The sequence below is a fragment of the Oenanthe melanoleuca genome, chromosome 2, assembly GCF_029582105.1.
Source record: "Oenanthe melanoleuca isolate GR-GAL-2019-014 chromosome 2, OMel1.0, whole genome shotgun sequence".
NCBI classification, from domain to species: domain Eukaryota; kingdom Metazoa; phylum Chordata; class Aves; order Passeriformes; family Muscicapidae; genus Oenanthe; species Oenanthe melanoleuca.
The window spans coordinates 9,090,499-9,103,356 of record NC_079335.1 but is presented as its reverse complement, the minus strand read 5'-3'; the positions used below and the strand labels follow the sequence as shown (position 1 = coordinate 9,103,356).

General features: G+C 36.8%; 1 protein-coding gene across 2 annotated transcripts in view; it reads right to left on the bottom strand.

Annotated features, from left to right (window-relative positions):
- The window catches only part of ADCY8 (adenylate cyclase 8), a 117,543-nt gene that overhangs the window by 49,633 nt on the left and 55,052 nt on the right, over nucleotides 1-12,858 (bottom strand). For both annotated transcript variants that reach the window (XM_056484033.1, XM_056484034.1), the window contains exon 5: nucleotides 5,502-5,629. In XM_056484033.1, coding sequence (XP_056340008.1) covers nucleotides 5,502-5,629 — 128 coding nt within the window. The remainder of the gene's footprint in view (nucleotides 1-5,501; nucleotides 5,630-12,858) is intronic.

The window sequence follows — 12,858 nt, the reverse complement described above, 5'->3', positions numbered from 1 at the left end:
TGGAATTACAATTATTCCTTTTATTTAAAATTGGAAGTGATGTGGGTTGAGAAAGATTTCTGAATTACATAAAGAAAGGGACTTAACTATGGTCAAATCCAACTCCCTAGCAGCCAGACTACCACATACTTTAGGAGGTCTTGTTTACATACAGGTGTAGGAACAACAAAGCCTGAAATAGCAATGCCTGGATCTCCTGTATCAATAGTGGAGGTTCTAATTTATTCAGAAAAAAATTACTTCGAAATAATAGCATGTATGAGATAAAAAATGTAGAGATAAAAAATTATGAGAGACCATTTTGCAAAAGCTCAGGTATTCCACATCTAGTTCTTCTCTCTCTCAAATTTATTCAACTGTCAATGAAGCTTCTAATTAAAAAAAATGTATTTTCTCCAACTCTACAGGCTCTCTGCAGATACGCTGACAAAGTGCATGCATGAATGCATTATTGATGATCTATAAAGCAGCCCTCTGTGCCTCACAAGTGCTTTGATATCTTATCCAGGATGAGGTAACTGCGACTGGTGTTATTCTTGCCATTCATCTCATTTCAGTCTAGCCAGAGATAAAAAAATTCAATGATTTTAATTGGATCTTGTCATTTCGTTCTGGTCAGCATTCTTTGATGAGAATTTGATTTCTGTGGTGTTAATTGAAATCTTTCTTATTTGCATGAAGAAGGTGAGCCAAGAGTCAGAAATTTGCTTTTCAGCCTTTTCTGTAGCTGTTAAAAATCTGAATGCCCTGGAAATCAGACCCTGCAGATTGAGAGTGACTCACTGGCTGCCTCTGTGCTGGCCAGTTCAATTGTGCAAGGTTATGTCTATGCTTTGAGATACTTAAAATAATCCCAGAATGCTTTTTCATTCTCAACAAGCCCTTTCACAACCTGCTCCCAGGTTCAACAGCTTGAATGTGATGAAGGCCATTTCTAGTAGGTAATTTGAATGCAACTGCCTGGTTTTAAAGCAAAATAACTTCAGAAGAGTGGAGTTGGCCAGTCTGGCTAAAATTCTCTGGGGTTGTTCAATTTACCCATCAGGACATGGTCATTATCATCCTCATGCAGGTGAAATATGAAAGCCTATGTATTCTGGATGAAGCTAGTAAGGGTCTCAGCTGTCTCTGCTGTGAGCAGAAGGGTGAACAAGTGATCTGTGTGTCCTGCTAACTGAACTGTCCTCTGACCATAAGGTTCAGTTATATAGGGAACATTCTGGTTTGACTCAACAGAATTATTGAATTTTCCTAAAGGAATGCAGATGCTTTTTAAAACAGGCACGACAAGATAGTAGATGAAGTGAGGTAAGTGATCTTTTCAGTGTGACTCTGGGAATTGTGTCATGTCTGTGAAGGTGATATCCATTATTTAAAAAAGCTAGTAACAGGATACAATAAACTACTGAACACTTTGAATGGTACAGTGCAGGTAATGTGACTTATGGGATGTAACACTTCATAGATGAACTCTACACAAGTTGAATTTACAATTTATGTAGGTATTTTCCCAAGGAACCAGTGTAAAATAGCACCAGGATGAGATTACCTTGCATTTAGAAGTGGAATCTAATGTAGGCAGAAACTATTACCTGGAGAAGTTTCATATTGTCATACCTATCACTAATATAACTGACTTGGTCTGAGTTCAGACAGAAACTGTCTGAAACATGGGCAGAGTTAATACTGCTGCATTCTTCTTTCTTGTGTCAATCTGCTCTGACAGGCAGGAAAATAACACAGCACAAGGCACCATACACAATATTGTTAGAAGTTTACCTTTTCATTTGAAACTTATGTTATAAAAACTCTATAGTAATCTACATCTACATCTACATCTACATCTGCATCTACATCTGCATCTGCATCTACATCTACATCCACATCCACATCCACATCCACATTTACATCCATATCTGCATCTGCATCTGCATCTACATCTACATCTACACCCACATCCACATCTACATCCACATCCACATCTACATCCACATCCATATCTGCATCTACATCCACACTCCTAGGCCATTTTTCCAATATAGCCTTGACTGTGTTTCGTGGATGAATGATATTAATATATAATTATATAATTAAATAGTTTATTAATAATAGAATATGAAAGCAATTTCTGTCTCTTTTACTGACTGAGTAACTTCTTTAACAAGAATTGATCATTTCATGATTTTTGTTAATACTCAACAGATAATGTTAAAAGCAGTTTTTTCATGCTAAAAGCAGGAAACCTGCCAGGGTAGTCAGTTGTCTGAAAAAGTTGATATATTTTTAGTTTTGGGTTTTGTTTGGCTTTTTCTGGTTTTCCTTTTTTTCCCTCTCTCATGAATTTGCCTTAATATTTGTACTTAATTACAGACTTTTAATGAAGACAAGCTGTTATCTAATTTCTGGAGTTTAGCCTATATTGCAGGGACCATTTATTCTGTCATAATAGTTGCTCTTTCAGATGGTTTTTAGTGGGAAATGATCCAACAAATGATCCAACAAAGGACTCCTTAATTTATGAAGCATATATACCAGCACAAAGGTTTGTTTGAATTTCCACTGCTGTATATATTGTGCCATTTCCATCATTACACTATGAAGGTGAGACCTTGAGGAGCTGAGTCTCATACAATCTCCCTTCCCCTCTACTCCTAGCCACAGAGGTTTTAGGAATAAGGACATTTGAGAAGGTGGTGTTATTCCTGACATGCACTTAGCTTGGGTGATAATTGATAAAATGAAACATTATCATCTGGTGACTAAACATTCTACTGGAATCCCATTTCCATCAACAATCAGTACAGAGAGGCATTAATACATTAAAATTAAACACGAGAGTTATTGCTGCATGTGAACACCAGCTGAATAAAAGAACTCCTTGTGAAGAGAATTTCCTTTTTACTTTAATTCACATTTCCAGCTGCAGCTAAACAGAATTTACAGGTCATTGAGTTTTGCAGCACAGATGGAATAAGGATTTTTTCTCATGCCCAAATGTGGTGGAGTAAAACTACTTTACTTTGGAGTAAATATCAGATCCCATGGAATCTTCCTGTGATTATAAGTTACCCATCAATTGTTCTCAACAGTTAGGGGGGCAAAGAACTAAAAGACAGATTGGAATAACAACAGTAGTGCCTCTTTTATGAGATTTTTAACAAAGCATGGTGGTGCAAGAAAACATTACAGAGAAAATAATGATCTTGAATTATTTTGTTGAGTTCTGAGAAATTCCTTTCATTTGCAAAGAGAGTAGGGGAGCTGCAAGACTCAAGCTTAAAATCAAGTTGTAGAGTCTCAATTAACAATAAATTAACAATTTAGCTGCATGGATTCGAGCTGTATGAGAACAATCAGAAGTCCCTTGCAAAACAATCTGTCCATGTAGATTTATTTTCCATGTTGGGTAATGAATGGATCTGACATTCTTGTTCTATTCCCTTTGACCATGGAGTCATCAAGGACAGTAGAAAGAGTATTCAGCAGTGGTATCCTGAGATCACAGGGGTTTTTGGGCACTGCCTCACCAGAAGGTTTGTACTGATTGGTACAACATTCCCAACCACCTCTTGTCAATGGAGAGAAATGTTTGTCTGTGTAACTTCAATGCAACTCACAAATCTGAAAGATGGTTTCTCATATCTTGGATCATCTCCCTATTATCTTAGACTTAAAAAATATTCATTTTCTGAAATCATCTGATGAAGATAAAAATTTTTCTAATCATCAAAATGTTATTTCTGTCACATTTTTAAGATGGTGAATTCTGTGGGGACCAATGTGATAAAAAACTCACTTTTATAAAGAGTGTGTTTTTTTCATCATAAATTTAAGAGGTATCTACTTCTTAAATTCTAATTAATAGACTGTAGATAACTCCAAATTCTCTCAGAAATGTGGGCAGAAGTATTTCTATGGCAGGATTGATCCTCCCTGTGAGCTGCAGAAACACACATTAAGATAAGCAACATAAGGCCTATGAACTCTGAACAGAAAAGCCTGGGGGAAGAACCATCCTCATTGCATAGACAGAAAATCAGATACTGGGATTATCAAATAAATTGGAGGTAATCTGAACTGAATTAGGCTGTGATGGATGACCCAAGTCCTGGTGGACTTTGGTGTCACAGCTCTGAGTGACTGCAGCTGTCATTTAAGATACTAAAAATAGAGCACCATTTCTACTGGATTACTGCCTTCAAGACCCTGTTCACTGGAGGGCATGGGGTGTCACAGACCTCCACCTGTGTAAGGAGATGGAGAGAAATTTATTGTCTTAGAGGAAAAAGGGCTTACAATGGATTGTCTGCAGGTGTTGTTACCAAAGAAATGCAAAAGATCTGATGTGTGTATCCAAAAAATTTTAATAATACAATTTTTTTTCATCTCTGTGTTCTCTAAGTCATGTTTCACTTTCACTGTGGGGATTCCAGAAGCAAAGTATTGATTACTTTATTAAACATTTAGCCTGTGATAATTGAATCCAGCCTTCTTAGATATCACTGTTGCATAATCATTATTCAGTTAAGTTTTCCATTAATTAATTTTAGTCATATTCTTTCTCTATTAAGAGCTCAGTAATGCAGCTGCAGTGTGCATTAACTGTCTGATGTATGTCATGAGACAGACCCAGATAAAATGGGCAAAGAGGTCTGGACAAGAAGCAGACTAAGAGATTGGACAGCAAAATATCCAGGGAAAGAGGAGAATGCTCATGTTAGGCAACACTATTTAGGGAAGAAAACAACAGAAAACGTATTTGAATATGAGAAACTCAATAATTTTTTTACTGATATGTTATATAGTAAAAACCCATAAGTTTCAAAAAGATGGACAAAACCTCTCTTGGAGTGTTAGATGTCAGCCAATGTCATGGTAACTCACTGGACAAGCTCTACCCACAGGCTGCTGAAACATGATTGTTATTAATTATAATTGCATCAAAATACAATAATCTAACAGCAACATAATTATATTTACATGATGGAAACACATTCTTTCATTAAAACACTTCCAATGCTTGTGAATTTAAGCAAGAACCTAATTTAGTAGGTAAAATTTGTTCATCTGGAAAATCTCAGTACTTATGAGTTTGTCTATGAGCTAGTTTCCAAGCTAAAGGCTAGCCACAGCTGTCTATTTTGTGTTTATACTGTAATTTAATTTTATTAAAGGGATTATAGGAAGCAATTCAGACTCCTCCTCTTCAGTCTCACCTTGAAATCGACAACAATACAAAGTGAGAACTGCCAAGGACTGTGGAACCTCTCAGTTACACACATAGCTATTGTGTCACATCTCTGAAGTAGCACAGGTTAATAAAATCATTTTAGTCACTGTTCCCATCATTCTGTGGATCAAAAAAGTCCTGTCCTTTTCACAGTGATAACGCTGAGATTTTTGAACCAACAGAATAATTCCTTGTCTAGTGATAGCATTCTCAGGTAAGAAGTTCAGAGAACTGCCAGGCTCAATGAATCAGGAGGAAGAAAAAGCATTACCTGATGGTTTTGATCATGCTGAGCCCCATTTCAACACAGCAGTGTGCGTGGTCCTGGCGAGGTTCTGGGAGCCCCGACACGCAGTAGTAACAATCCCCCAGGATCTTTATTCTGAGACAATGATGCTCCTGTGCACAAATGCATCAAAGAGAAAGAAAACGTTTGCACATTTTTCATAATTTTAAGGTGAAAGTAAAATTGGTTGAAAAATTATTATTATTATTATTATTATTATTATTATTATTATTATTATTATTATTATTATTATTAACTATACCCCCACCTTGTTTCTGGATGTTTCTGGCTTGCCACTAGTATAATTGTGATTTATACCACTTTTGAAATAAAGTACCTTTACATTTGCAGCAAGAAAGGGTATAGTGATTTTTCTTTTATGCTAATCAGAGATGTCCTTGCTGATGAGGAGAAAGGTTTTATCACAGCTAGGTGGCACATAGGCCAAGGATTCAGAAAAGCCAGCTGAGATAATGAATAACCCAATTTAGGTTATGTTCCTCCAGGGCATGTTTTCCTGCCCAGTTTTTACACTGGAAATAAATGAAAAACCTCTTTCCTCCCACTGAAATCCCTTCCCACCTAAAGTTTCCACAGTCACACTAAAATATTCCCAATAGCTATAGGAACTGATCAAGTATCTGCATGGCAAGGATCTCAAAGAAGCTGTTTTGCATTGGGCTCATGCTGGGATAAATTATTTTAGAGACATCCTTTACCCTATGAGCAAATGGTGAATTTAATTTCTAAAATACATATTAACAGTATCATTACATACTGAAAGAGAATATTATTGTGTGATTTGTTCATTATTTTAAAAGATCTTGTTGCAATGAATAGGAATACCTGAGTTGATGAAATTTTGCAGTTCCCAGACCAGCACATGAGACCAAGATTAGCTGTAAATTTGCCCAATGTGTTCTGCTCACAGGATGCAATGCACAGGAACAGAGAACATTACAAGCTGTGTCAAGGAAGTGTTTTTATGATGGAAAGTCATTGAAATATTGAGCATGGTATTAATAATCAATCAGTAAAGGCTGCAGTGGCAGACCTTTGAAAAGAAAAATTTAAGTTGGATCTGGGAGCAATTGTGAATACTGTTTCTCCCAGGAATCAAGTACAGGTTCCATTCAAATTTTTGCTTAGGGAGAATGAAGCTTTGTAGTCAACCTCAGACAAGCCTTGCACAATCCTGGAGTGGAACACACAATCCACACACTTTTACCCAAAGCTTTCTGTGAAGTCAGCTGAAGCCTTAAGCATGCCAGCAAGGGTAAAATCTGCTCTGGGCACATGGCCAAAGAAAGCTGATTCACCCCTAAATCTCCTTAAACCATCAGTGGGAACTGACTGTGTTTGAAGATTTAGTTAAGTCTCCAGCTAGAACCAGTTCTGCCTTTGAGAGTGCAATGCCTTGCTATCCAAGTTTCACACAAAATTCCAGATTGAACTCAGGCTTCTAAAATGCCAAAATTCATATGTAACTCTCCTCTTTCCTCAACCCCTTCTTTTCAGCCCCTCTGCAGATCCACACACTGGGAATTTTTCATATTGGTTTCAAATTAAATTCTATGTCCTAAACCCCTCCAAAACAACTTTTTTTTTTTTTTAAACAGTTCCCCCTCAATGAAAAAAATTAGAGATCTCATTTTATCACCATCATTTCCACACCTAATTTTTAACTATAGAGTGAAACTATGAAACATAAAAGTTAATTGACAAGTAGGTAGGACTCAATGGCATAAATCAGTGCACATCAAACAATGTGAGCTTCCTTAAGCTTCCCTTCATGTTCCTCATTTAGACAAAATGCAAATGAAGATATAAGAATGAAGATTCTAGAGTTCTCTGACTTTTCTAAAGGTCCCATCCAATTCATTCTTACTATAAGTGATGTTTACTTTTACATCTACAGTGTAAAAGGATCATGTGTAATGTCACATTGGCTTGACTGAGGAGGACTAAATCAAAAAGCAGCACTTTATTCAGAGCCACAACAAATACTTTACAAATAATAACCTAATAGTAGAATAGAGGGGAATAAAAGGAAAAACAGTAAATGTTTAGGAAAGAAATAAAGACTGGAAGAAAAGAAAGAAGAAAGATATATCTCAACATTATTATATTTTAATTTTTAAATTACATTTTTAACTTTAATATTTATTATACCTATCTGATGATATGGGAAACCCCTATTAAGTGAGAATTTATTTCAGCACAGTTAAAGACCATAGCCTTCAACAGGAGAAGACTGTTGTTTGATTCTCAATGCCTCACATAAAGTGGCTAAAGTGCTGATTCCAGCAAATTCAGAGGAGACTTGTATCACCTTCCAGCAGGTCTGAAATTCAGAATAAAACAGACAACTTCAGAGGAATTTGGTTTCTGTAAGAATAAGAATCTCAATGGATGTCAAGATCTGCTAATGAGGGTCTGATGTATGCACATGTGAGTGCATGTGTGTGACACAGGAAATGCATTCCAGTGCTAGGAATGTTTTTTTTTGTCCTGTGGTGCCAGCTGGTTTGCCAAAGCTCAGGGAGTCATCCAGGGAGTGCAAAATCCACAGGGAGGTGGCTGTGTCAGGGTCCCAGTGCCAGCCAGCAGTGCAGCCCAAGGAGAGCCAGGCCAGGAGCCAGGGAAGCCTGGGGGCTCATTCAGTCTCAGCTGAAGCAGTTGGCTGGGCTTCAGCTCAGCTTTCTCTATCTAAACTCACCATGTTCCTGTAAGACTCTGGGAATGTGAAACTCCCACACAGGACTAGCAAATATAAGATTTGTGTCCTGTGGAACATTGCAGGGGTTGGGCAAGGTGTCTCTACTGGAACAAGAAACCACAGAGAGCTTTTAAATGACTCCTTGTCTTCCTATTTTTTTTCCTGTTAATCAAATTATAACTGCTAAATGGGATCTGTGTTACAGCCTTCCTACATTGCTTTTGCATTTTTTATTCTTCCCTAATTATTCCCATCATACTCATTTCAAATGTAAACTATGGGATTTTATCACTGGAAATATTTCATCTAGAGGAAGATAATTCAATGATTCTCAAGAAGGATGGGGCTAATGGTATCTGCCTTTGGCAGAGGAGAACTGCCTGGTCTCCTGAGATTCCCTCAGATAACTCACTAGCTTAATCACTTCTACAGTTTAGACTCAAAGCTTTGTCAGACTGGATGTTTGAGAGCATTAAGGTTAGATACATGGATAATGTGTGAGCCATGCTCTATTTTTAAGTCAGAGACTGACTTTTGTCACTTCTCAGTGGTATAAAATGATATTAGTAGCAATCAAGATTTTTCTCGCACTGTAGAGCTCAAGCCCACTTCCAAAAATCATCTCACTGCAATGGTATCTAAGAATGGCAAGTTGATATTAAATTAAAATGAATGAAAAATCTCTAAATATGTATGAAGAAACTGTAAAATGAGTAAATTATTTAAATAAGTGGAAATTGTCATGCAGGGACTTTGATACAGGAAATATTTTTCACAATGGTGCTAAATCCTTGCACTTGTGAGCTATCATCATCTCCTTCTTAATTTATTCTATTCCTCTTCCCTTCTTCATATGCAATTCTAGAAGTTGTCCTTGGGCTTGTAAATGACAGCTGATATTATACAGACATTCACATCAGTATCCATCAGCCTCACACCCCCTCCAATACTCATTCATTAATAGCATTTATTGAAGGGATCTATTAAAATCTCAGCATGTCACAAATAGGGGCTCTTTTCTCCCCTTATTTACAGCTTTTCATTTGCTGCAAGTGGAAGATTAAGGGGCCTGATTCTGCCAAGACCAATTTAAATCAGAATTTTTGCCTGGGGATATTGAACAGACTCAAACACACAAATATTTTTAATAATAATTCAAGATTAATTCAGTGGCAATTGATAAGAAACCTTTTTCCAATCCACCTAAATCCAAAGAAAAGGAAAATATGCAGATTTTTCATAAATAATTACCTCGTATGTGGTGAATGATTTATGTTTGAGCTTATTAAATAAACCCCTAGTGACTGGAAAGGAAGCAAAGCAAATTGGCAGAAGGTGGAGCTGCAGAAATAAGTTGCTCAAATATCAAGTTACTGAAAGACACAGTCAGAGACTTCATTAATATTTCTTGTTTCCTTGGGCTAAATTTCTGACAAGGGAAAAAAAGTGATTTTGTTTCATAAGCTATGCCACTTTTTCAATCCTGCCAGTGCTGAATTAATCATTTCACCTAGTTTTGAAGGGAGTCCCATAGGACAGCAAGCAGATCACAGAAAACTCAAAATTTTTTTCTTGCAATTTTTGTAATTTCAAGCTAAAAGTTTGAAAAGTTGGGGATGAAAAATTACTGCAACTGAACTACAGAACAAAGAGAAGTCATACACATAAGTCTTCTTTTAAGAGGCAGCCAGAATGGGAGGAGGAAGGGACTTGGCCTTTGTGTACAATAGCTCAGTTCCTGAAACCTGTGCCAAAGGCAGAGGAAACCTGGATAAAGCTCATTTCTCAGCATGGGTGGGGGCTAGGCCAAAGCTCTTAATCAGCAGTCTGTTTTGGGGTGGGTTGGTGAGAGAGGCCCATCCAAATTCCCTCTTTGCAGCTCTGCCACTTTGGGAAACAGAACTGGGACCTTGAGAGAGCCAGATGGAGGAGGGTTCTCAAGCCTGGTCATGTAGGCAGAAAGGACCAGATATGGTACACAGTTACAAAGATTGTTTCTAGTTTTTATACACATAAAGAGAAAAATGGGGCAGTCTTTGATTTGTCTGAACTAGGGAATGTGTAAGTATGGCCCTATATTAAACACTTTCTACATATTTTAATTTGCCCTAAAAGGAGTGTTTTTTTTTTTCTTTAGAATAATCTATAATGGGGTGTTTAGAATTTCTCTGTAAAAAGGTTTGAGTCTCTCATGCTGCAGAAGGAATTGAGGCATGTTGGTGAATGAGTTTTATAATATATTATATCAACAGCTTTGCTCCTTGACACAGAAGAAAACTTCTATGATTGCTGTGTCTGGTGAGCAACTTGCCTTGCCAGCTCATGTTAATTAGAAGACTATGCTTTAAGTGATTTCAGGGACAGAAATCCCCATGAGAAAGATTCAAAGTGTTTCTCTCTAGCTAAGACAGGAACAATTCTGCTTGGAAAATCTGCCCCTTAGGAGTTTCTAGAAGTTAATTGCTTCAGGTACATGGGACATTGGCCAACAGCACTAGAACATGAGCCAGGGTGTGCCCAAGTGGCCAAGAGAGAGGTCATGGCCAGGTGGGGGTCAGCCTCTTCTCCCAAGTAACAAAAGCCAGGACAAGAGGAAAAGACCTCAGGTTGCTCCAGCAGAGATTTAGATTGGATATTGGGTAAAATTTCTTCATTTGAAGGGTTGCCAAGCATTGGAACAGGCTGCTTGGGAAAGCAGTTGAGTTGTCAGCCCTGAAGGTAATTAAAAGACACATGGATGTGCTGCTTAGGGACATGGCTCAGGACTGGCCCTGGAAGTGTTAGGTAAATGGCTAATCTTAGAGATCTTTTCCAGCCTTAATTATTCTATGAGTCTATTAAGGATGAGTTGGAGAATTCCCCAGAATGTACTTGTGAAGCCTAATTTAATTCAAATCCCAATTTAGCCACAAATTGGGCCTTCTTTTTGGGGGAGGTTGAATTTGAGTAATTCTTAGTTTATAAATTACTGGGAAAAATTAAAAAATAGTTTATTTAATCTATAATTTTCATCTGAATTTTTTCATTAAAAAACATGTATACTATCACTTCTAAAAGTATTTTCTGGGCTGGGGTCTATTTGACTCATTAGTTCTTTTGATTGGCTCTTTACTATCTGAAAAACTGTAAATGTAAGGAGAATATTGTGAACAAGGCTGTTTATCCATTAGTATTATACAATTCATTATTGACACTGGGTGGAAGGAAAAACACCTCAGAATTAAACACTGCAAAAAGAGCATTCACTACATCTCCTTACTATAAATTAATACAATGTTTTTATAATGAGCTAATTATTATATCTGCATACTTGTAATCCAGAAACTCTCCTTCTTGCTATAGCACCCCAAACATATACACATGAAAAAACTCACACCTGGCACATATGTTTAAAGCAGGTTTTTTTAGGAAGTCTCTGGAATCCTGGAATACATGCTTGAAGATAATTTCACCATGGAACAAAGCACTGCCAGCTCAGAGCTGAAATGTGGCCTGGGACAGTAAAGCACTGCAATGGGGGTGTCTTTATCAAGAAAACAGAAAAGCTCTCAAAGCCCTCCAGTCTCCCCTTCCTGCCACCAGCAGGGGCAGGTGTTTTCCTGGGGCTTTGGGGTGGGTGATGTGCTCTTGTGCAGCCTGGAAGTCAGGCAGGTTTCCACCCCTGGAAACAGCAGCCACAAGAGTGCAATACACTGTTGATGGAATTTTTGACAGCTTGTGTACAGCATCACAGGAGACAATTTAACCAAGGGTACAGAAAAAGATTCCTCCTTAGAAAAAAATAAACAAAACCCCATCAGTCCTTTAATAAGCTCCTTTATTTAGGGTTTTACTCTTTCCTCTTTGTCATATCTGAATCTACAGAGAGTATAGATTAATTTAGAAATATGGTAATTTAAATCCTGGTATTGGCTGACATCTAGCACTGCAGAGAAGGCAGAGGAAAAACAAACATCAAAAATAACTGTAATTTCACTAAAACAGGACTCTTTTTAGGCTTAAGTAACTTGCTGAATGTCATCTTATTTCCCTTCTCTTCTCAAAATTTCTGCCTAAGGAAAGTATTAATATTAATTAAGTTTCTATTTAGGCCTTTCAGTAGATGAAGTAGATATAAGGAAATGTTTTCTTCAGTTCTGTTTTATGTCAACTTATTTTTATTTTTTGGTAAATGTCACTTTTCTCTTTAATATCTATAAATCTTTTACAAATATCAGAGAGTGATTAGAAATGGAAAGTAGCTGTATATAACATACTATTACAGTTTTCTTGGAAGAAATATTGAACTGAGCTCTAACTTTTGTCCAGAGTATTCTGTGGTAATGATAAAGATATTATGGATTTTTTTTTGTTATTAATTATAGTCATCAATGTATGCCACCAAACTTGATGTAACTTAGGGAAGATTTAAAAAAAACCAGAGAGTTTTCATTACTTCTATATTGCTTAATAAAACTCAAAAAGAGAAAAAAGAAACGTAGCCAAATTACAGTTTTCAGTATGCTGTGAAAATGTCTTCTTTAATATTACATGATTAGTATAAGATACTCAAGCAAATCCAACAATGCTTTATATGAGATTATAATTTAATATTTATATTTAGAAGCAAATAAGGATTTATAT